The 24,037-nt window shown below is 50.4% G+C and overlaps 10 protein-coding genes across 10 annotated transcripts; 5 read left to right on the forward strand and 5 right to left on the reverse strand.

The window, feature by feature from the left end:
* Positions 1-104: 104 nt before the first annotated feature.
* On the reverse strand, positions 105-1,914 carry N7525_006508 (uncharacterized protein; the record flags this gene model as incomplete). The annotated part of the gene is made up of 2 exons (XM_002568982.2): positions 105-1,543; positions 1,608-1,914. The coding sequence occupies 2 exons, from the start codon at positions 1,912-1,914 to the stop codon at positions 105-107; spliced, it is 1,746 nt and encodes a 581-aa protein (XP_002569028.2).
* Positions 1,915-2,327: 413 nt separating this feature from the next.
* N7525_006509 (alpha-galactosidase) lies at positions 2,328-4,626 on the reverse strand (the record flags this gene model as incomplete). The annotated part of the gene is made up of 2 exons (XM_002568981.1): positions 2,328-4,477; positions 4,536-4,626. 2 exons carry the CDS (start codon positions 4,624-4,626, stop codon positions 2,328-2,330), a joined length of 2,241 nt encoding a protein of 746 aa, XP_002569027.1.
* Positions 4,627-5,926: 1,300 nt separating this feature from the next.
* On the forward strand, positions 5,927-6,730 carry N7525_006510 (fungal specific transcription factor domain-containing protein; the record flags this gene model as incomplete). Its single annotated transcript, XM_061213758.1, has 1 exon — positions 5,927-6,730. One exon carries the CDS (start codon positions 5,927-5,929, stop codon positions 6,728-6,730), a length of 804 nt encoding a protein of 267 aa, XP_061068189.1.
* Positions 6,731-6,884: 154 nt separating this feature from the next.
* On the forward strand, positions 6,885-7,173 carry N7525_006511 (uncharacterized protein; the record flags this gene model as incomplete). Its single annotated transcript, XM_061213759.1, has 2 exons — positions 6,885-6,935; positions 6,985-7,173. 2 exons carry the CDS (start codon positions 6,885-6,887, stop codon positions 7,171-7,173), a joined length of 240 nt encoding a protein of 79 aa, XP_061068190.1.
* A 669-nt stretch (positions 7,174-7,842) lies between these two features.
* On the reverse strand, positions 7,843-8,997 carry N7525_006512 (glycerate kinase family protein; the record flags this gene model as incomplete). The annotated part of the gene is made up of 1 exon (XM_002568979.1): positions 7,843-8,997. One exon carries the CDS (start codon positions 8,995-8,997, stop codon positions 7,843-7,845), a length of 1,155 nt encoding a protein of 384 aa, XP_002569025.1.
* An 873-nt stretch (positions 8,998-9,870) lies between these two features.
* Positions 9,871-11,673, forward strand: N7525_006513 (MFS transporter; the record flags this gene model as incomplete). Its single annotated transcript, XM_061213760.1, has 6 exons — positions 9,871-9,999; positions 10,054-10,443; positions 10,492-10,597; positions 10,649-10,967; positions 11,023-11,152; positions 11,209-11,673. The coding sequence occupies 6 exons, from the start codon at positions 9,871-9,873 to the stop codon at positions 11,671-11,673; spliced, it is 1,539 nt and encodes a 512-aa protein (XP_061068191.1).
* A 4,149-nt stretch (positions 11,674-15,822) lies between these two features.
* N7525_006514 (arrestin C-terminal domain-containing protein) lies at positions 15,823-17,158 on the reverse strand (the record flags this gene model as incomplete). The annotated part of the gene is made up of 3 exons (XM_002568976.1): positions 15,823-16,065; positions 16,120-17,004; positions 17,081-17,158. 3 exons carry the CDS (start codon positions 17,156-17,158, stop codon positions 15,823-15,825), a joined length of 1,206 nt encoding a protein of 401 aa, XP_002569022.1.
* Positions 17,159-17,878: 720 nt separating this feature from the next.
* On the forward strand, positions 17,879-18,559 carry N7525_006515 (putative DNA polymerase delta subunit 4; the record flags this gene model as incomplete). Its single annotated transcript, XM_002568975.1, has 3 exons — positions 17,879-18,227; positions 18,287-18,354; positions 18,419-18,559. 3 exons carry the CDS (start codon positions 17,879-17,881, stop codon positions 18,557-18,559), a joined length of 558 nt encoding a protein of 185 aa, XP_002569021.1.
* A 2,928-nt stretch (positions 18,560-21,487) lies between these two features.
* N7525_006516 (CFEM domain-containing protein) lies at positions 21,488-22,222 on the forward strand (the record flags this gene model as incomplete). Its single annotated transcript, XM_002568974.1, has 3 exons — positions 21,488-21,568; positions 21,624-21,762; positions 21,822-22,222. The coding sequence occupies 3 exons, from the start codon at positions 21,488-21,490 to the stop codon at positions 22,220-22,222; spliced, it is 621 nt and encodes a 206-aa protein (XP_002569020.1).
* Positions 22,223-22,698: 476 nt separating this feature from the next.
* On the reverse strand, positions 22,699-23,322 carry N7525_006517 (uncharacterized protein; the record flags this gene model as incomplete). The annotated part of the gene is made up of 1 exon (XM_002568973.1): positions 22,699-23,322. The coding sequence occupies one exon, from the start codon at positions 23,320-23,322 to the stop codon at positions 22,699-22,701; it is 624 nt and encodes a 207-aa protein (XP_002569019.1).
* Positions 23,323-24,037: the final 715 nt, after the last annotated feature.

Consider the following 24,037-nt stretch of genomic DNA (forward strand, 5'->3'; position numbering starts at 1 on the left):
CAATCAGATCTAAGCTCATCTACCTTCTGCGGTTTATGGTTTCTTGTCAACTAAATCATTGCGGGCTAGGAGAAGGGACAATTCAAGCTTAGACTACTCGGTACTCAGTTGCCCGCGAAGAATCTGAACACCGCCCGGAGAAAGTCTAGCGTATCTTGGGCGCTGCCGGTTGGGATGGCGAGGGCACTCGCAACACTGCTAGTGGTAGTAATGACCGTGCTGGACGGCGAGGCCTGACGGACTTGAGTGGCGAAGGTGCTCGCAGCCTGCACTGCCTGCTCGGTGCCAGCAGCAGTAGACTTATCGGTAGCAGAAGTCTCGGAAACAACAGTTGGAGTATTGGTAGTCTTCGCGGCAGCTGTAGTCTCAGCAGCAGTAGGAGCCTTAGCGGCTGTGGTGGTCTCTCCAGTGTTCATGCAAGCGAAAGACATTTTCTTGGTAGTCGAAGCAGTAGTACCGTACCCAACTGCCTGCGACAGATCCCACTCCATACTGGCATAGGGCCAGCAAATACGACCATCCGACATGGTGACCATGTCACCAGCAACATAGACATCAGTGCTCCTGAAAGCATCACCAACCTTGCTACCGTCCGAGCCCACCTCTTGGAAGAAAGTTCCCGCAAACTGTCCCCGACAACCCATCGCTATATAGTCGCAGGTTGGATTCGAGATCTCTTCCCAGGTGACCAGGGCCGAGCTGGCGCCAAAGGTTGCAGCGTGGGCGTTAGAGCAGTCATTAGATCCCTGGGTCACCCAGTTGACCTGGCTATCTCCATCCTCGGTACCAACCACCGAGGTTGCCTGAGCGCCAACCTTCGTGTACTTGTCCGTGAACAGGGAGATGGCAACATTTCGGCCGTTGGTGCGGTTTTGAACGTGAGTATAGCCATCCCCCATCCAGGTGTTTTCGCGCACGTCAATGGCACCTCGAGATACCCAGGCAAAGATGTACTTGGTGGTGTCTGCGAAGCGAGCCAGCGCGCTGTAGCTACCCGACATACCACCCATGGGCTCACCGGAGGCACCGTTGGTTGTATTCTCGTTCGAGATCTTGACTCCGTCGTTCATCATGCCTTGTCCCTTGGTGTTCAGCCAGATAGCTCCCTGATCCTCGGCGCAGATACTGGCGAATGGAGCCTGGTCTGCAGCCTCGAACGCAATACCAGTATTGTGGCTGCATCCCCAGGAGCTTGATGCGCCGGCAATATCGTCAAGTTCTCCGGTCTTGGTGACATATTGGATGCTGTCACCATAGTGGCCGGTGGCGTCGCCAGCGTAATCAGTGACTACGAAGTATGCACCGTAGAGACCTTCGCTTTCGGAGTAAACAAGGTCTCCGTTCATGTCTGGGGAGGCAGAGAGCCCGTCGGAGGCGTGCACTCCAGGTCCTCCGAGCCAGGTCTTCCAGGCCTGCTTGCCGTCGGTGTAGCGGTACAAGACCGCAACGGGGGTGTCGCTGGGCGGCGCATTGGTGGTTCCCGAAGGCATAACTTCGTTGGTCAGAAGAGCAAAGCCATCGTTGTGAGCGACGAGACCTCCAGCTACATGAATTCAATCAGTCGTATGTCTTTATCAACTCAAAACCATATAAACGGGCTATCCCACCTTCCTTTCCACCAGTGACGGTAACCGTAGTTCCCGTAGCCTCAAATGTCGTGGGGTCCAACTCCTGAACATGAACGTCGGTCTCGCTAGAATCCAGATACGCAATGTACGCAGACTTTCCATTGGGAGACACTGCGAAAGGAGTGCGGCGGTGGTGAGGATAGCCAGTCCAGTAGGCCTCCTTGACGGGGTTAAAGGCGCTGTCGAGTGCCAGCACATCGACGTGGGTTTGAAGGTTGGAAGTGGTCAGACCAGTAGCGGCGCCCAGCGCTGCAGAAAGCAGAGAAAGAATGAAAGTCCCACGCATTTTGTGGGAGTGAAAGTCGGTGCTACTACTTTTTGGTCTGATTTACATGTTGATCTTCCGGGATCTACGCTCTTTTTATACCTTATCCCAACGATTACCACAAAAGAGCCGAAAGGACATAAATGGCCTGATACGGATACCAATAAATGCCTTCAGCAAATATCATCGAGGTGTCTTGGGACAGCGGGTGTTTCATCTGCTGCCAAGAGCGCCCTTAATGTGGATTGTTTATAACTCCCCATAGTTGCCGCTGCCAGAAAAGGTGTGAATGCCGGGCCCTCGTTAGACGTTGTCTCACTGTCATTTATACGGAGCCCCCTTTAATCTTTTCCACTAATGTGGAGGCTAAAGCCGGGTAATCAATGCAACAACTTCTTTCTTGACATATACCTATCGAGCCTATATTCTAGGTTCTATTGCTTCTCCAACATCACGACTTGACTGCCATAGTCACCTTTGAAGGCAAATTGCAGACCAATATTCATCAACGTGGCACCGGTGTAAACCACACCGTCATCAACCTTATAGGAAGCCTGCGGATCCAATCCCTGCAACTTAATGCGCGGCCATGAATGGTTAACATTCGGAGCGACCTGGAAGACAAACAAAACAGCGTTCCGAGCATCCTCAGCGATGAACAAGACAGCAGGCCAATTCGAGTCCTCCGGAAGGTTCAATCGCCACATATCACCATTGAGAATAATGGGGTTCACCTTCTCAGCGAGAGCAACGAGCCCCGGCACAGCAGCCTTGTCCTCCTCGTCCATTACAGCCGGATTGAGCTCCAAGCCAAAGGAACCACCCATCATCGCAACGTGTGCTCGAACAGCCACGGGCACTGTGCGGCCAGTCTGGTGGTTCGGCACTTCGGACAGGTGAGCACCCATCGCGCTGGGCGGGTAGGCGAGCGAAGTACCAAGCTGAATGGAGATGCGATCGATGGCGTCTGTGTTGTCGGATGTCCAGATCTGTGGGAAGTACTGCAGAACACCGGGGTCGAAACGCCCTCCGCCCGACGCGCAACCCTCCCAGAGAACATCGGGGAATTGGGTCGTGAGTTCATTGAATACGCGGTACATGCCGAGCATGTAGGCATGGTTTGTGGCTGGGGAAGGCGTTTCGTTGATGCCCCTGTTGTTATCCCACTTGACGTAACTAATATCGGCACTCTTGAGAACGTCTGAGACGGACTTGATGATGTAGTCTTGGACTTCAGGAAGAGCGAGGTTCAACACAAGCTGGTTGCGAGCTTCGGTACGAGGGTAGGGTCCTGCGTGCAAGGCCCAGTCAGGGTGCTCGTCATACAGAGTTGAGTTCGGGTTGACCATTTCCGGCTCGAACCAGATACCGAAGCGCATGTTCGTTGATGTGTTAGCGGCTTTCAGGTCCGTGATCTTCTTCACAAGGGGCTCCAGGCCGTCTGGGAACCGGTCAGGATTTGGGACCCAGTCACCCAGTCCGGCGTTGTCGGAGAGACGTGGGTATTCCTTGCCGAACCAGCCATCATCCAAAACGAAGAGTTTGGCGCCTACCCCGGCAGCTTCCTTTGCCAGGTCGTAGATGCTGCTCTGGTTGAAATCGAAATACAATCCTTCCCAACTGTTCAGCAAGGTGGGACGGTCACTGGTGGCAAACTTGCTCTTGATGAGATGGTTGCGGTACAAGCGATGCAGGGAGCGTGACATTCCACCGATGCCATCCTTGGAGTATACCGAGACACACTCTGGGGAGGTAAGAGTCTCCCCTGGCGGTAAGACCCACGAAAGCTGGCTGGGGTTGAAGCCCATCAGGGCACGTGTGAAACCCTGTGAACCCTTCTCGACGTTGACGGTGAATGAACCGGTGTACACAAGCGAGAATCCCCATGCCTCTCCTTGAGACTCGGTGGTGGAGGGCTCTGTCAATGCCAGGAAAGGATTATGGAGGTGACCAGAGTAGCCATTGGAACTTCCAAAGCTCTGGAGGCCGTATGCCACGCTCCGCCTCTCGCGCTGCGCTTCCCTTGCCCAATCTCCCCGAAGATTAATCATGTCCAGGTCCTCATACGGCAAGTCCACGCTCAGACTGGCCAGAGACTCGATTGTGATATTTCCCGTTCCGTGGTTCGTGACATTCACGCTGCGCACAATGGCATCGTGCTTGGGGAAAATCGAGTAGGAGAGGTCCGCGGCAACATCGCTGTACTTGTCATACATACTGATGACCAAGGTGCTCACGTCTTCTTCTGTGCCCATGGTGGCTGGCAACCCAGGTAGAGCAGGCTTGCCAGGGATGATCTTGTGCGATTTATACCGGAATTCAGACACGGTATACCCTTCTGACTGACGAATGCTAATCGCAGGGACACGGTAGTCTCCGCGGCCCTGGTCTGGGAACTCGCGGCGTACACGCCCAATGTCACTAACCCAGCCATTAACCTCTCCTATAACCTCCAGAGGGATATTATCTCCGACGGAGCCTCCAAAGTGGTCTCCTAGGAGATCACCAGTGGTGTTGTCCACATGGAAGCGGTACGCAACATTCTTTCCGTTCAGAGCAAAGTGAGTACCATCTGCCACAATTGCTATAGGATATCTCATCAGACTCGGACAGTTAAAAAAGAACAGAAGTAGGAGACTCACGACTTGCGCTCGATTCCTTAGCCGTAACGGCGACGGAATGCGCAAGGAGAGTAAGGCCTGTGGCCACCACACCCCTTGTTAGGTAAACCATCTTAGCTGCGATTCTTGAGAGAATTGGAATCCAAGATCAGGGAAATACATACATATTTATATCTTTTTACCCCGATATGTCTTACCCTGAGTTGTGGGGTGCAACAACGTGGGTATTACCAGGTTGGCTCGAACTATGTAGATCCCAATACATATGGCTCTCAACTGCATAGAATAGACTTTGACCAGTCTGTGGAGCTATAACTAATGCAATGACGTTTAACAGAAATAACTTCGGAGATACTAACAAGTATATATGCTGGGGGGGCTCACATATTGTGGAGTCGTAAATGCGGAGGAAACCCCGGGGAAACTCCGTGTTCCGGGCGGTTTTGCACGTCGTTCATTGGTTTTGGACCTTTTCAATCCCGACCACGTCTGTTGACATCGGATACTTGTTGCCAATGCTCTTCTTCTTTAGGAAAAAATAATGCGACTAGCAAAGGCCTGTTCCGTATGCCGGTGAGCCACTCAAACCCCAAACCCCACCCCCACAGACCCCGTACTCATAATTTTTAGTGAACGTCGACGAAAATGCGACATTCCGGCACCCGGCAGCTCATGCGTCTATTGTTCCGCCCGGAGACTAGACTGTAATCGGAAATACCTGTCCGTGTCCAAAGGGTCTTCTATACCAGAAGAGGCACCTGGGATGGTGTGTCTCCCCGAGAAATACACTTTACCGAACCAACCCCTCTGCATTGAACTGGTCGAGCTGTATTTGGATTATGTGCATGACAAATTCCATTCCCTCTTTCATCGGCCAAGTCTGATCGACGATATACGTCGAGGAGCAACGCCCGAAATTTTAATATACGGCATTCTTGCATTATCGGCACGGTATGCCTCCTACCCGGCCCGAGTAAACTGGCGAATCTGACACGGGTAGATTCTCAAATCACTCTTCCTTTGCCGAAACAGATCCTCGAGAAAGAGGAAAAGGCTATGCAAAAAAATGTGAGCAATTGCTCAACTTGAATGATGTCTCTTTGACAACAATCCAAGTTTGTGTTTTGCTCGGCGCCATTGCTATAGTAGATGGTAACGCTGCCTCGGAGACCATCTACTACTCAATTGCATGCCGTATTGCCCAACTCCTTGACCTCCCGAATTGCCATGCTCCGAATCGTGTGGAACAAGAAGTAAACACAAGAGGTTTGTAGTTTACACCGAAAAGCTCAAAGACACCGCATCTAACATTCAATACAGTATGGTGGACTCTCTGCATGATAGACGTCTGGTCCTCAACAGGAGTCCGACTCCCACGGCTAATGATCCCGCAACCAAACATTCCACTCCCAATGAATGAAGCGACTTTCCTCACCATGACCCGCGCCCAAGGCTTCACAGTATTAGTCTCAAAAGACCGCGCCTCATCCCTCCTAGCGCAAATGGTCCTCCTAAACCGAATACTCTCGGAGATCAATGACTTCAACATCAAAGCCGCCACCACAACCCTCACCGAAGAATACAAAACAAAAACCGTCGCAGCTCTCTCCGAGGACCTCAATACCTGGCTCAAAAACCTACCAGTACACATGCACGACACACCCTCAAATCTCCAATCCTATGCCTCCCAAGGCCAAGGCCAGCTCTTCGTAACCCTCTACCTAGGCTACTACCACTACGGCCAAATGCTCTTCTACCGCTTCCTCCATGAAGATGTCCGAGGCTACACGCCACGCACGCACTTCTACGCACAACAATGCAAAGAACACGCCGTTCGGCTTTGCGAGATAATCTACCGCTCCGAGGAAGTACCTGGGTGTGACGTGCTGTACAGTATGGTCGGACATGTGCTTGTTATTGCGTCGACGGTGCAGATCCATACGTTGCTTTTTGGTGATGAGGAGAGTGTAGTCCGGGCGAGAGCGAGGCTAGAGAAGAATTTTGTTATTCTGACTAAACTGCGTGCGCTGTGGCCTACGCTTGATATTTGTATGGAGCGGTTGCAGGCTTTTCATCGGGCTTGTAGGAGCTCGGTTGATACCAGTTTTTGTATGGATGCATGGCTGGTGAGGTTTTTGGTTGAGTTTGCGAATCCGATTAGCGATAAACACGGTGCGGAGAGGCCCTGGGCTTTGGAGGAGATTGGGATTTGTTAGTTATAGGCTGTTACTGTATATAGTGAGCTTGTGGTATAGTTGAAATAGGCGGTGACGAGAGCGGTCAACCCTATATATATATCGTGTTTCCTGGCCCCTGGGCTGTTCAAGCACTGAGTTTCAGAACACCAGACATACTGTTGGATAAGATCACATGGACGAAAGAAACCAGAGTATCGTGGACTACAACGAAAGTTTACGCAAGGTATATTATCCAATACGACCACCAAGTGCAGGGAATAACAAAAAGATAGATATCAAACAGCCTTGAGAATGCCCTTAAGACTTTTGGATCCTCCTCGAGACAATACCAAACCATACTTGAAATGTTGAAAGAATGTCTCCGGGACATTGAGAAGGAAAGTGAAAAGCAGAGCAAAGCCCAGGTGGTTGATGCGGACATGCTAAGCATTGCCATGGGATTTTTGGAAATTGGGAAATAAAGCTGCATGTATAATATCATAACTACAGCCGTATTGCCTACTAAATAGTAGATTCGCCAACACCTAGTGCATACCTCGAAGACAAGTTCCACGTTCTAGTAGGAGACTTTCCTTAGTAACGTCGCAAGAACCTTGGAAGTATGGAAGTGGCTTAAAGGGGCGAATTATAGCGTCGAAAGTTTGATTGCGATATAGAAAATGGGGTGAGGAGGATAGTGAGTTGATGGGATAGTAGGTTAGGGGTAGAGAGCCGCGAAGGCTTTCATCGAAGTAGACGGTATATCGTACTACAGCGCGTAAAGTCACAACTAGACAAGAAGACCAACCTGGCATAAAATAGCAATTTGTCTCTGCGTTGATTGTAACCCAGTCATCCGCACTACCGGGCCCTTTAAATGTGGACACGAAAGGCCTCCCGTTGTACTGGAAGTATGCAGAGTCGGAACCATATTTCTGATCATGCTGATTACAACATCTTGATCCGAAGGCCCATTGCCGGCATGGTCAAATGAGAAAAAGAGCATAAAGCCTGCTGTATTGGCTATTATCCAAAGCAGCAAAGTTACGTTGGCGAATCAGTCTGTGGACTTTAGAACAGGGCTGAGACAGGAAAAAAACATAGCAATCATATCTTCATCAGGTCCATTCATAATCATGATTAATTACTACCTAGACAGCCAGGCGTCTTCCTATGGCCACAATTCGCATTGCTCCCTCAGCTGCCTCTGTCAATAGCCGCTCGGTTTCTTCGATCGCTTCTTCAAGCGTTGATGGTCGTTGCAAAATTGACGTGAATGCATCAATTCCAAAATCATGATTTACACGAGCATTATGGCCGATGGTTCCAGCAAGGACGATAACGGGGATCCCGCGCTCTCTTGCTCGCAGGGCGACCTCCGCTGGGATCTTCCCTCTCGGCGTCTGGTCATCGATTGCCCCCTCTGCCGTAACCACCAGGTCGCAGTCGATGAAAAGATTCTCCAGGTGAAAGTATTCTCTCAAAGCGTCGTACCTTGGACGCAGCTTGGCTCCAATGAGAAGCAGACCTGCCCCTAACCCACCCGATGCACCGCTCCCCGGTGTGTCAGACATCTTCATTCCAAGTGTGCGATGAATGACAACCGCATAGGTTTCCAGCGCCGCAGCGAGCAATTTGGTCTGTGGAGGCGATGCTCCCTTTTGCGGGCCATATACTTGAGCCACTCCCTCGGGACCACAAAGTATGTTCTTCCAGTTACAGACCGCCTCGATTGCGACCTTCTTCAAACCAGGGTGCATCTTCGAGAAGTCAAACCCGGCAAGTGAAACGAGAGACTGGCCGCCACCTGCGCGAGGGAGGTCTTGACCGTCACGGCCTATGAGCCGGGCGCCTAGGGCTTGCAGCATTCCCGCACCGCCATCGCTAGTTCCAGAATCACCGCAGCCCATGATGATCCGTTCGACACCTTCGTCGAGGGCAGCGGCCATCAGCTGCCCGACACCGAACGTGGTGGTCATGCAAGGATTACGAGATTCTGGAGGGATCAGGCTTAAACCGGCCGCGGCAGCCATCTCAATGACAGCCGTTTTGACAGTGGTCTTGCCCAAGATCCCATAGAACGAGTGTATGGGTGCGCCTATGGGGCCAATGGCGCGATGGCTACGAATTGTCCCACCCGTGGCAGCAACAAGAGCATGGGTAAACCCTTCTCCACCATCGGCGAGGGGCACCTTGCGGATCGTAGCTGTTGGCATGGCTCGCAAAATGCCTGCTCCAATATAGTCCGCTGCTGTTTCTGGGCTAACGCTACCCTTGAAGCCGGAGGGGCACACGAGGACCTTCATAATGGTGGAATGGATGGGGACGAACGAATGAATTGAGTTGAGGTGTTAAATGATGGAACGATTGTTAACGAGGGAAGCTAAGCAAATGCTCTAAGATTGATAATGATGTCGAACTTATACCTGCAAGCGCGTAAACTGACGGCCTTCTTATAGACCAACGGGACTCGGGGTGGGTAGAGACTTTGGAATCTTGGGAGTCTGTTTCAATTCCCTTCGCTTAGAATCCGTCATTTTCCTTTCATCTCCCTGCGAAGGATACTTGGAAATGCTTCGCCTCAATCTCGTGTGCTGGAATATCCCTCTAGTCGGTAAGAGGCCTCCCAGCTAGTGCTATGAAAGAGCCCTATCTATTTCTAAAAATTGATTTTATGGCTGCCTGAATTTCTGAAAGGCTGGGCTTGCAGAGTCTCAGATATCTGCGTATAGTAAGTAAGTGTCCGGGGGTCTCCGTGACGTCGAGCCACAACTTAATCCTTCTCCCACTCATATTCCCCATACAACGTGACCAACGGCCAAATTTAGAATCAACCTCATTCTCCACGAGCCCAGTTTCCACTTGGGGCTTAGATGATCGGCGAAGTACAATTTGGGTTTTGACTTTGAAAAAGGGTCCGATATCGTGTTGCCTGACAGGCCACTTGTCACAGTTCTTGGATCTCATGGCTGAGACTACACCTGCGCCACAGCCAAGTACCTGCAAGGCCCAAGATAATGACGCCGAGATAGCTCGCCTAGAGGAGAGTGGGAATAAAAAACGATGGTTGTCGTGAAGCATATAAGAGACTCTGTTCCTCAACATGGACCATCTCATGTATTTCTGTGCCACTTCATTCGCTATTCACTGCTTTAAGTCATTCGTTCAAAGACTGCATAATGTCTTATTCGTTTCTGTCTCCGAATCGCCAAAATGACCTTTCGCTACAGGAGCCCGAGCAGCGGTCTGTCGCAGAAAGCGACGGCAGCTTCCTCATTCCCTTTTCTTCGGACCCTGAACTAAAGCTGGTGAGTACGATCTCTACATATTCTTCCAATTTTACAAGCTCACAATCCATCAAGGTCACTTGGTCTGGCCCTGAGGATCCCACCAACCCGTTGAATTGGAGTCACGCGCGGAAATGGTCCGCAACTCTCTTGGTCTCCTGCTTTACCTTTATATCCCCAGTCTCCTCTACAATGGTTGCCCCAGCGCTGGGCGAGATTGCCCATGACTTCAACATCACATCCGACATCGAACGATACCTGGTCATGTCAATATTCCTCCTCGCGTATGCACTGGGGCCCTTCATACTTGCACCGCTGTCCGAGATGTACGGAAGAGTTGTGGTACTGCAGTCCGCCAACATGGTATACCTGATCTTCAATACCGTGTGTGGCTTCGCAACCTCCCGCGAGCAGATACTAGCGTTTCGCTTCCTTAGCGGCCTCGGGGGGAGTGCACCCCAAGCGGTATGTAGGACGATAACTGCTCGGGTACACAAGCTGACACTGTTGCAGATTGGTGGGGGTGTCCTAAGTGACTGTTGGAGAAAGAATGAGCGAGGAGCGGCGACTGCGGTGTACAGCGTGATGCCATTCATTGGGCCGGCCATTGGGCCGATAGGTATGATACCACTTTACCACTGCAAGAGACTCCGACTAATCGTACATGCAGCCGGTGGTTACCTGACGCAATATATGTCCTGGCGATGGATCTTCTGGATTGTCTCCATGGCCGATGCCGTAGTCCAGATTCTAGCCTTCCTTTTCCTGCGCGAGACCTATGCGCCCAAGATCCTAGCAACCAAGAAAAAGATGCTGCAACGCGAGTCACACAATCAGATGCTGTACACCGAGTACGATGAGCCAGACCGCACATTTCTCCAGCTCCTTCGCAAGAATCTCGTGCGGCCCTTCCGCATGCTTTTTACCCAACCCGCGATTCAAGCCGTTGCTCTCTACCGCGGATATCAATACGGCTTGATGTATCTTGTGTACGTATTTCCTCAACACCGAGGCCATTGGGTGCGCGCGCTAACACAACTCCAGTCTAGCATCATTTCCAACGGTTTGGGAGGGGAAGTATGGCCAGAGCAAAGGACGCGCCAGCTTGAACTACATCTCACTAGGAGTCGGCTTTGTAATTGGGCTGCAGTTCTGCGGTCGGCTCATCGACATTGTAAGCTTCCTGGCTGATATTGCGCCTCAGTTCGCTGACTTACCTTACTTGCTTAGGTATATGAGCGGCTCGCCAAACACTATGGCGACACTGGCCGGCCAGAATACCGCCTTCCCCTGATGATTCCCGGGGGGCTCATTGTCCCCACGGGCCTGTTCATCTACGGCTGGACAGCGGAGTACAAGACCCACTGGATAGCGCCCAACATCGGCGCCGCGCTGTTTGCCATCGGCCTTATCATCTGCTTCCAGTGTTGCCAGACCTACGTGATTGACGCATATACACGGTATGCGGCAAGCGCCACCGGAGTAACTGCTTTTGTGCGGACGATGGCTGGGTTCAGCTTCCCTCTTTTCGCGGACAGCCTGTACCGGTCCCTTGGACTGGGCTGGGGGAACAGCCTTCTGGGATTCATCAGCCTGGGCATGGGCATCGTGGCTCCAGCACTTCTCTGGTTCTATGGGGAGTGGATGCGGGCCAAGAGCCCTTACTGCGCAGGTGATGAGACGAGCCGTGTCTGAGTCTGGCCAAGATTGCTTGGGACAAGCGGTGGCCAGGTGCAGGAGAGCAAGGGAATGACATTAAACGATCAATTGATTGGTAGATGTGATGTTTTTATTATAGACGACTAATGCATTGTTGTGCGTTAGACAGGGCTGTGCAAACCTTCGTTGAGAGCGGACTGTAAACACACATGGTATAACGCCCAGAAAGTAATGCCGAGATCTAGTTATCGGTAATGAGGACTCGGCAATGACTTATAATTTCTTGGACAGCCTATGAATTTGAGCGCGGCAAAGGTCCACTGAGTCATTCCTCGTGTTTCTACTTAGGATCCGTCCTTGGCCTTGCAAGCGAAGAGGTTGGGGAAACTCGAACTGGGCGAGAATGGATATGACATACCGCTAAGCGGGAAGACGAGCACTGCCCTCGTTCTTTTCGATAAATGATGATTTCATTCCTGGCGATATGAAGGGAACCCACGTCGATGAGAGAATAGCAATTACGGAGGCCCGGACCTCATCGACCTTCCCCCGCGGCAGAATAAGACGGTAGGCCCAATAAAGTAATTTAGACACCTAAGGCAGGAATTGGCCAAATGGTGAGGTAAAGACTAGATATTTATTTCAAATGAATGAATAAAAAGTGAACTCGATAAAATTGGATAGGCGGAGTGCTATAACTGGCCTTCTAGCTTGTCGTGGTGGACCATTCTTCCCGCTCTACCTTATGTATGCTGTTACGCCAAGTTCACTAGTCAATGCAGCAACCCTACCTAAGTACTGCTATCAATATGTGTAGGCAAGGAGACAAAGATTGGGTCAAGAGAATAGTACCATACATTAACAATCATAATAATCGGTTGTCTGCCATCTAGGTATAAATCCCATGGAGCAGATATAAAAGTCACTATCTGAAGCTTAAGCCAAAGAGAGCGATAGCGTCCCGCCCATTCTCAGGGCAGTTCGGATGGTTTGGAGGACAGCGAATGTCTGACACTACATCTGCTATAACAGACACTAGCAATATAATAAAGAAGTCGAAGTAAATGGCTACTATTAAGCTCTTACGAAGGCGACTGACAGATTTATAGTAGAAGATTAGCCCCAACCTATACATCCTAGTCAGTCTTTAGTCGCTTTTTGATTCTTAGGTGGGATGTTTTGAGCTCGCAGGATATTAAACAATGCCCATAAACCTATCACTTGGAAAAGGTTCATCGTTCATCCAGTCAAGTGCATTTCGCGGATAGTGAGTTCAGTAACCTGTCGCGATAGGGAGATTGATGGTGTAGGTGTCTATGTCCAAGATTGGTGGTATCAATGGTTCTGAAACCGGCTTCAGCATATTGGAACAACAAATACCAACTGGGCCACGGGCCAGATAGCTAACATGAGACGACTATGGGCAGTAAGGACGGGATCCAATGTCACACCTACTATCGAGGCTCTGGATAAGTTGAACGCGGATACGTCGGATATAAAGATTGATACGGATGATCTAGACTGAAGCTGAGTAGGTAACCATGTGAATTGATAGATACATATATATAGTTCATACAAGATGTCTTTTAAATTTTGCTTGAAGGGCAATGAGCTTTGATGACAAAACAATTTAGGCTCTTATCATCGAATAACTGTCCTTCATATAAGCCCCGTCCTGCATATCCGACCACACCTCGAACAACGAGGGCAGGGGACACTTCATCTACCTTGGAAATGACTCATATAGATCTACCTCCAACGCCTCGACGAGTTTCATATAATAACGTCTCTCCTCTTCGTATTTCGAGTCCTCTAGAAGGGGAGCGTTTTGTAACTTTTGAAAACTTTCTTCGTCAATGACAATAAACATACGATAGCTAGGAAACATATCGAGCATATCACGCTTAGTTACCTCGGCCCTGAAATACTCGCGGAGCTGGTCCGTCGATACTCCGTCGAACTAGGAAGTATCTTTAATGACCCATGGCTGGTAATTAGGCTAGATTTCATCCTAGGGAGTGATATTGAACTCATTTGCCCTAGAGTTGTACTAACGGGAAGATTCGTAATAATTGTAGAATTCGTGTTTTATATACTTCGTGGTGAGGTCGACTATACGCGGGAAAGCGGCATTGGATTGGGGGGTGTAGGTCGTCCGGTAGATGGTGTAGCCCTAGGTGGGCTTAGAGTAATAGAGCCATTTATAGATGTTACGAATGGAACCTGGAAGCTAGTGGCATTGCTTCATCGGCTTTCGAAGTAGCGACATGATGGGTCGACCTTGGATGTTGCGGTGGTTTAGAGGGGAGTTGTGGAGGAGAAAAGTCCAGCCTCGTTGGAACCTTCCAAGGTTAGAAGGACCGCTTTATAGTCCCCCTTAGCGTAATTAGGGCTAGGGGGGGGGGGGGGGTGTCGCGGCATCAACCGTGGGCCGCTAAACTCTTCCTGGCCAAAGAGCTGTGATCCCGAAACTACGAATCTAGAGTCAAGCAAATCAATGAACCCAGACTGAATATATCATCCCCGAATACCGGGGCAACAATCCAATAGTAAGCAGCATGTCGAAACCGTGTTTCCGGAGTGGCTGAGGGATCCGAACCACACAGCGACGCGCCGCCAAAATCAGCAATCTTCGAATCGAGATGCGGGTCGAGAAGGAAGTTCCTTGGCGAGAGATTGCAGTGTATGGCTTCGCCATGGCGTGGTTTGCGAGTTGCAACGTAGTCATCTCTCCTTGGAACGCATATGTAATTATATCGGGATATGAGTTTGGGTTTTGGTTTTCTTTCATCACAGATGGTAAAACTCCATTCTCTAGACAAATGGTGAGACACATGTCGAGACGGAGTTGAGCCAAACTTACATTTTCTGATTCTGCTTCGAGGTATAGGATCAAGACATTAGCAATCGCATTGGACCGCCGTTTATTTCTGGTTTGCTTTACCACTCGCTCGTTGAGATACATAGATGAGAAGAACCAGAGACCTTAATTCCTACGGAGTTGACAAGTCCTTATCCGTTTTGGGGTTGGCTGGCAAATAACTTACCTATAGTTAGTGCAACCACGTATTGAGCGCCTGTGACGGCCCTGGAGCCCCGCGAGGGAGCCTTCAATTAGTACTGAGTAACCGTGGACGGCGTGCGTATATACACACAAGAATGCGCTTGTGAAAGAGTGTTGATGTAAGTAACGAAGGCACCGCTATCTTGGAGTGTCATCATAGAAACGAATGACATATTTCAGCCAAATGGGGTCCCAAAACGCAAGTTGGACTCGGCGGCAAATTGCCAGTGAGCAGCTTAACTTAGCCGGGATTCACAGCGCCGTCTGTCCTGAGCCATTCGATTGCGCAAGTTAAGTGCGTCAACCCTTTCAGGTCGTCCCTGAACCCGTTCCTTGCCCTGACGCCGCTCTGCCTCTATGCCAAGCACTGCCGCCAAGATATGTCACGGTTGAAACCCTCCGCGGCTGACGTAGTAGCTTGGCACTGTCCCACTGGTAGTGAAACTAGTAGTCTTGGCTCCGTTCGACGCGGAGGTGGAAGCGGGGATGGGGGGAGACATCAAACCAGCATAAGTTACGTATATACACTTGATAATTGAATTTCAGATGGTCTTGAAAGGTTATATGTCATTGGGCGGCATATGTTGAAGCGATTTTACATTCAAAATGACAATATGCATGGCCACAGATAGATGATTCCTGAATCCATAGATCCATGAGTACACAAATCGCATCACCTTGGGACAGATGCGTGACTGTACCATCACGCAGATGAAATAATCCGTAAATGGCCAAGGCCAAATACACGTATGTAGCGGGGAGATATGGGACAGCAATCGAGGGAGACAAGGCGACGCTCGACTTCCCCGACCAGATCTCCAAATAGGTAGTCCAAACACCCCGTCCCCGTTTTTGCAAGAGACACAAACAGCAAACAGCCAGCTTCCAGGAATGCCATGCAACCAACTCCGAAAATGTATGCATTCGTAAGACATGTCGTGATATAGCGTGGTTTTGGAGGAGCCTTCAACCTCCGCACCCGCTGGGGCATCAAAAGTAACGGCAGCCGTCAGTCAGTCCCTGTTCGTGGGAATGCCGCTCAGGAGTTCCGGCATCAAGACGTGGGGAGTTATTAATTAGTTTCGTTGTTGTTAGTGTGAAGAGTAGGATCGGCTCCCATCTCAGTCGATCAACGGTTTCTTCTGGTTGCCGACAATAGCGGCGCCTAGATGGCTGAGGGCGTTGTGGTCGTTTGGTCGTACAATTGCTGGAAGAGGTAGCATGGGGTTGTCCGGGTTGACGTGGGCGGCGTCTCGTGCGGCCTGCTCGATGGCTTCCATTTCTTCTTTGCAGCCGGCGTGGTCGAGAGGGCATACCACGATTGGTTGTCGGATGGTAATGTCTCTTGCGGAGGTTAAGTGTGCCTGTTGTTGTGTGAGTTTTGGGGAGGTATACTATGGAACTAGGGAAGAACGAACTCGAACTGTGAGGTAGTACTCGATTTTATATAGACTTGCTGTGGTTGTAAAGCCGCTCACACCGTACGTTGGAAACGCCGCCCTACTTCTCGGCAAGATTCCTTCTGCGTCGCGGAGGTCCTTGGCGGGGAATACCAAGCCCAGGTTTGTTAAATATCCCGATTGGGGCAGTTTCACGCCAATGTTCTCCGTTTTCTTGGCTAGGACTTTGACTTTGCGCTGGGGCTCATCGCCTTCGTGGTTGTAAACTATTTCTTCGTCGATGCCAATGGTGATCTTGTTGATGGTCACTTTACGTGCCTTGCCCATCCAGCTCTCATTCGGTGACAGTTTGACATAGACGCTGACCGGGTCGAGAGGACCGTAAGACCACCGTGGTAGTGAGATGGCTAATGTGACCAGATGATCTGATACGCGTTCCGCCGACTCCGGACGATTGTACATGCCGAATGTGGAGAGCGTGTCGTAGCGCGCGATGGGGACGGGGAAGGTGTATTTATGCTGCTGCTGTTGCCCTTGTTGGACCATCACCACCATCTCGTAGTAGGTTTCAGCGGTGCGACTCGGGAGCTGTACACTAGCTGGGGGTACACGGCGAGAGGCATCGCGACCCCCACGGCCAAATGGAATAAAGAGAACGAAGGGCAGATCCATGGATATTACTTCTTCGTATTCTCGACCGGCTGGACATCGAAATAGGAGCATCTCTTTGCCGACGATGTCGGTGATCTCTTTCCGCGGCGGAGCCAGGCGCTTCTTCGTGAAGGTGTCAGCCGAAGGGTGGATTGTCTCGCGGCGGAGGAGGGAAATAGTGACGAGCGAGACGTTGACGGGGGCTGTAATGCCAGTGCAGGGTCTGATTTCGACTTTGCCCTCAATTCGTGGCTTGGATTGTCAGTCAATTGGGGCTGCGTGAGCAGGGGGCCAGACCGGCTCGCCGCATGTATCGCAGGGCGCTTACCATGGTCGCAGAAATGCCAGGATATCCGATCAGAAAATTGCCATTTGGCGGGCCTGATACGCGCACAAAGGCGGCCATCTCGAGTCAGCCGTGCCTGTCGCACCATAGACATGCGGAGGTTGGTCGAGTTGTGGGGAATATGCGAGTGGACGGGGGATCCTTTCGCACGGTTCATAAGGGTTGGACGGTGGGTTGGGTAAACTGTGTGGAATATAGATCCGTTGAGTGCCAGAGGGTAAAATAGGTCGAAAAGTGAAAGTGTCCAGAGGTCTAGAAGTCCAGAGGTTTGGGATGGGGGAAGTGAAGGAGCTGAGCTTCCAAAAGGTACAGTGGTGGGGAAAAGTGACCTGAGCCCCCCAACAGCCACAATTAACTTGAGCCTCTCACTTTTGGGCTATTGGGCTGAGGTTCTATATATGAAATGGTCTAGTATACTGTACCCTACATAGAGCGATCTCTCAGATCTCTACAACATACATACCCAGACGTAATGGTTATCGCGTGGGTAATATTCGCCCAGTTTCCAATGCCAATGTCATCATCGTCATCACACATCGTAACTTCATAATTATATATTAAAATATATACCCATATAGATATACATTTATATGTTAATGAAGATATCTATACCAAAAGATAAAACATACCCAATTAGAACCATGGGAGGACTAAATTCCGGACCTTAGCAGATTTCCCAAGATTGGTTGCCAGTGCAACCATGACATCGCCTCCTTCTCCACCTACCTTCTTCAACATCGTAGGATCCCCAGATCCGTAACGACTACATTCTACATCATTATGCCTCGTCGCGCAGCAAATAAACCCGGGTCACAGTCGACACTGTCCTTCGGGGCCCGTGGCCGGGTCACTAAACCAGTCACCGCACCATCCCACAAAGCCAAGGCCCTCGACTCAACTCCAGCGCTCTCCGACCAATCTGCCTCCGCCACCCCAGAGCCCCAGCAGCTGGCCGTTACCCCGAACGAGCCCTCCAAACCCCATGTCGCAGACCTAGCGGTGCGGCAGCAGGCCGCAATCGAACACCAAGCGCCTCAATCTGAAGAGGACAAGCGGGCACTCAAGTTGAACAAGCAGGATATCTGGCGATACTGGCAGGCTCAAGAGCAGATCCGCAAGGCACCTAGGGGTAAGTTTGGTTTCCCACACAGGGCATTAGTATGAATAGAGGCTGATTGCACTCGGTAGCCCATCAGCAGGGTATGGACGTGGAGGAGAAGATTCTCCGGCATTTTGATCTTTCAAGCCAATACGGGGTATGTTGTCCTGGTCGAGAAATTTCCTTTATAAACAAGTCATCTAACATGTCTTTCTCTCTAGCCCTGCGTTGGAATCGCTCGAATCAAGCGCTGGAGACGGGCCAATCAGTTGAAGCTCAACCCACCTATCGAGGTCCTTGCGGTTCTTCTCAAGGGCAAGAATGTAAAGGAGCGAGCACATATCGATGAATTGCTATCCTGAGGACATATGGGACAGTGATTTGGCGTTGACAGATTTGCATGGATTGGGCGTTTTCGACAGGTATAATGAGATACGAATGGACATATCAGTATTCCCAGGCTTCAGGCGTTGTAAACGGTTCGCTTTTGCAGAGACCGAGTTGTATATTGTAAATGGCGTATCTCCCTTCAATGCTCCCGATATGAAAGACCCGTCTTCCCGCTTCTCTTCCTTCCCCTTCTCTCACTTATCTATTCTTCTACCTCCCTCCCCCGCCTTTGAGCAAGTCTCTCTGACCTATCTGACCGACGAGTACTAACTCTTGGTACTCGCTCGGCTCGACGTTCGGCTAGTCCATTGTTATATCCAACCTTGGAATTCGTTGAGGTGACTAAGGGCGAGTATACCCAAAGAGGCTAAGGTCGTGTGTATATTCCTGGCTACGGCAGTGTACAGCCGCGCCATATGGTATTTCCCCATAATAAATCCTGACGTCTTCTATAGAGCCAATTCATAATACCTCGATTTCTATAGTCTCGAAACTGTAGAAAGCATAGAAAGCATGAAATCATTAAGAATGCATTTCGAAGGTAGAATAGTGCTTTACACGCCTACCATGGAGGGGAATGACCGAATACGTCGAGCGTCAACATGCTACACGGGGGTAACTAGTGCAGAATAGTGGCATGGTAGAGTAGCGGGCGGTAAAGGGACGTCCAAAGTTAGTGACGGGAGCCGTTTCGGGCCTCAAAGCGGTCATTTTCGGCATCAATCAGGTCCTCATAGTCTAGTTCTAAACCCAACGGCACATCCAGGGCAGCTCAAGGGCACATGGAACGTTCCAAGGCCAGATGGAAGCATAACTGCTACCTAGGTACCTGCTTGCTAGCAATTAACTGCCAACCATCTCGACTTCCATGTGACCCGACCGAGGCAGCTTTACAGAGCACAGTCTTGGACAAACCGAATAAAGAGAATGAATGTCCTAGCAATTTCCGTTTATACGCCACTTGTACATAGAATTCCCGATCCTGGTCGAGACGTCGATCCTCATTTCAAGCTATCATCGATCAAAGTATATCGCAATTGCTATATTTATCTGGGACCGGAGATGAAAGACCAGGATGCTTATGATCTATTCCGATTCAGGTCCGTGTTATCCCCGGACTCAGACAATGGATCTGTCCGGGGACCCCGCGATATATTTGCTTTTTCTTAACATGACTTGATCTTCTCTAATATATGAGTCTGCGCACCATGGTTATTTAACTTGTCCACTGCAAGAGTTTTCCGTGTCAACAAAGAAAGCCTAAGCCTAATTTAGATATTTCACCCGGTCAATGCGCCTTTCCTTTTTCCTTCTGACAGTTACCATTAAGTGGCTGGACAGGATATCTTACTGGATAACAGAGTCTCGCCAAAGTCCTCGGTGGCGACGCTAAGTCTTGTTTCCCATGTGATCGGTGCTTTTTGCTTTTCGTCCCTGATTTTCTTTTCTCTTCCTCTAGTGTTCCCCTTCTGGTGATTGACCCCAACCCCAGGGCCCACCCCCGCTAAATGTCTCCCTTGGGTGGTGGACCCGTTTCCCAGCCCGTTCTTCTCCTACGTCGCCAGTGCTTTTTTTGGTTTGAAAAACAACAGTCGATTCGGAAGTAGCATCTTGACTCTATTGCCACTCGGAGTGGTCACCATATGCAGGTACAATATTTATCGAGACACTCGGAGGATGCTAACCTTTCGGTAACTTGCTCTGTGGTAAGGCCGGGAGATATCAAGTGACCATTAAGCTCAATGAGACTCTGCAAGCGCCCGGGGTATCTTTGAGGCCTTTATTTGACCCATCAGAGCTACTATGTACAACGTTGTACCTCCATAAGCCCTGTATTGGATAATAAGTTAGCTCATAGGGTTATGGTCTCCTGAGTTTGGGCCCTTTGCAGAACCTCTTATTATTTGAGGAGGCAAATTATGGCGCTGTGTGTGACCCCAAGCAATTTCAATCAAGATATATTTATACCTAGTTATGTCGTATTATTGTCATTATTGTCATTATTGTCATTTCATATTAATTAGACAATGCGTCGGACCAAGTCCCAATGTGGTATAGTTCGATGCTACGCTCTCTCGGGCCCTACCGGGGTCCAATCTTCCCCGGATTTTCCTCAAAACAGAGACTATGGGGTTTGCCACTTTATGATGCTTGTCAATAATTCTGTCATACATTCATGCAATTGTTTTGGTCTGCATATCTTATTTGATTGCTTTGTAGCAAACTTCAAGGTTCTAGCCCGTGGGAACGCTGCACAACCGCTACATGTACGAAGTACTGCAACTTGTACCGTACCGCCATTCAGGCCGCTAAGAGTTCTAGCCCGACACAGGGGAAATTAAAGTCTGTGATGCTATTCGACCGCATGACAACTTACGACTAAGAAGTGTACTACCAACATTGCCACTGGTCCAGTCTTTTCGGTGGCTTGCTCGCTTGTCTGGTCTAGTCTCGACTTGGCGATGCGGGCATACGTACGCCGTACGAGACAATAGACCAACCCCGATCCTCGCTCCAATGGTCAATCGGCTGCGGGAACCCAGAATCCGGCGTCAGCCTTCAGGCTTGGCCATGCAATGAGCATCCGGGGTTCTAATCCGTGGTAATTACGGATCTGAGTCAACCGCGGCCTTGGCCTACTTTCGGTGGATTGTCTCTCATTAAGCATGCGGAGACATGTGATGGTCCCACGCGCCAACCTTTGAGTGCAACCCTTGCCCACAAGGGTTTCTCCAGCGGGGAGGTGGAGTGTAAAGGACCGGCAAAGCTTATAAAAAGGCCATCTCCCAAGCCCAGACCTGGCTCTTCTTCTCAACTCATCCGCACTCGCTATACATACTTGACTGTCTTTTCCGGCACGCCGTTCATAATATCTTCTATTTTTTAGTCAATCCATCAAGATGAAGTTCTCCACCTCTCTGATTGCCCTCGTTGCTGCCGGCCTCGCCAGCGCCCAGCTGCCCGATGTGCCCGCCTGCTCTGTACGAAGAAAACCAATGCCCATACCACAATATGTCTACTAACACCTGCCTCTAGCTGAGCTGCTTCCTCTCTGCCCTGCAGAGCGATGGTTGCTCCGAGCTGCTCGACTTCGCCTGCCACTGCCAGAAGACCGAGCTCGTAACCAGCATCACTCCCTGTGTCGAGAAGGCCTGCGAGCACAAGGACCAAGTCTGTATGTTAACCTCCACTTCCTCTCCCAACCCCAAGTACCCCACTAACCCACCCACCCAGCTGTCTCCAACGCCGTCGTCGAGCAGTGCTCCTCCGCCGGCCACCCCATCTCGATCCCACCCATCGAGACCACCAGCGCCAGCCCCTCCGAGACCCCCAGCGCCTCGAGCTCCGTCCCCGCTGAGACCACCGCCACCCCCACCGAGTCTGCCAGCGAGAGCTCCAGCGCCGTTGAATCCTCCTCCGCTGCGGAGACCGACAGCACCACCGCCGGTACCACCGCCACTGGATCCCAGCCCGTTGGTTCCTCCTCCGGTGCTGCCACCTCCACCCCGCTGGTGACTAAGACTGACTCGGCTACCCCGTCTGCCTCGTCGCCCGCCTTCAATGGTGCCGCTAATGTCAAGGGTAACCTGGCTGGTGTTGCTGCTCTCGCCGCTGCTGCCGCTTACGTCCTGTAAATATCTATACCTAATCTGAGGCTGTTGTCGGTGTTTGCGACTGGCTTTTGTGGTAGGGGATTTTATTCCTTTTGCTGGCTGGGTTGGTTGTGAGACGTCTGAATGGGTCACTTCCCTGTATAGTTGATATGCTTAATACAATTCGTCTTGCTTTTGCCTTTTGGTGAAACGGATGTTTATTTTTTTGATCTCTTTGTCTGTTTGGCCTCGTAGGATTAAATGAATAGGCTTTATATCGAAAGGGCGTATGTTAATGGTCACATCACTATAAATAGGATGTATATATTTGAGAAAAGCGTATTGCAGCACCAATTTATAAACCCTTTTACGTGAGCACCCAGATTCTTCTGACAGCATATTAAGCGTTATATTTACCAAAAACCTAGCTACACGATTCTTACGGCAATGTTCGAGTCAATTGAACCATGACAAGTAGTCCCATTTATACTGTATCATCAAAGAAAACGTGGAAATAATCACAGTAGAACAGCCACAGCAGCAGCAACCATAGGAGCAGCCGTAATCAAAGCAGCAGGACCAGCAGCCCCACCAGTCGACTGCGTCGTCTGCACCTCCGTGGAACTCGACGTCGGCAATCCCGCAGTTACCGTCAACTGGTAGTAAGAGTTCGACATCGGCGCAGTGGTATAGGTCGCCTTGCTAGAAGTGGAAGATTCGTATTTCCCTCCGTCCAAGGATCCACTCTTGCCAACACTCATAGTGCAGCTAGCCGACTCCGTCGAAGCTTTCAGGGAACACTCGTACGACTGGGTGAGAGTGATATCATAGCTGGTCGAGTCACCCGAGGTGGATGCGATATATTTCCCCGTGAAGCTGACTGTCTCCGGGCCCTGGACGATGGTCCATGGAGTCGGATAGTTGCAGTCCGTTTTGGGGGCGTCTTTCAGACAGCTGACGTGGTATGTCGCGGCTGCGGTGTTGTAGGTGACGAGGCTGGCGGCTGTGCTTGTCCAACCGCCGTACTGGAGGAGGCCTCCGTCCCAAGAAGGAGAGAAGTAGCCGATGACGTCGGTGTTGCTGTCGTCGGCTTGGGTGCCCAGTGTAGCAAGGGCTGCTGCGAGGAAGAAGGAGGTGCGCATATCGATGGTTCTCGGTTCTTAACGCACTATAAGTGGGAAATGTAGAAGGGGCAGAAAGATGGAAAATAGAAAATTCAATTGACGCAGGAGCCCTTTTAAACGAAAAGAATCAAGCTATTTACTTAGCTTATGGAGCTTGACTCAATGGGTAGCGGAAGGTGGCATTATAGCGAGTGAGCACCGGTTGCCCTCAATCGTATAAAGCTCCGTTATTGGCTTGAGTCCGTTTGTCTGCTTTCTTTCATCACACTCATTGGACGTTGGAACGCTGTGGCTGACCGAAGACAGTGCTTGCAATCGACTATATTACTAGCGTAATACAGAAAATGAGGTGAACTAGGGGATAAAAAAAGTACCAAGCGGCCTTCGGCGTTGGCGTAATAGTCAGATGTGGGCTTTTGTTCACATAGCATTCATAAAGGATCTTGGCGATGGATGGACGTTCTGGAGACTTTTCGATAATTTCGGAGACCCACAATCAAGGACAAAAATCTGCATGCCAATCTCCTATATTTCTAGATCGATTGATCCATACGGAGGACTCTGTACGGAGTATTGCCTCCGTATTGCCTCAGTACATAGGGATGGGGCTAGAGTGTGACCCCACTGCGTGCAGGGCCCCCCGGACCTTCCGGTTCTGCCGACGTATTCGGGCTTCCTATTAATCCGCGACTGAGATACTTGACCGCTCAATCTCCTGGCCAAATCATGTAAA

The sequence above is a fragment of the Penicillium rubens genome, assembly GCF_028828025.1.
Source record: "Penicillium rubens strain IBT 27055 chromosome Unknown utg000003l_segment0_segment0, whole genome shotgun sequence".
Lineage (NCBI taxonomy): Eukaryota > Fungi > Ascomycota > Eurotiomycetes > Eurotiales > Aspergillaceae > Penicillium > Penicillium rubens.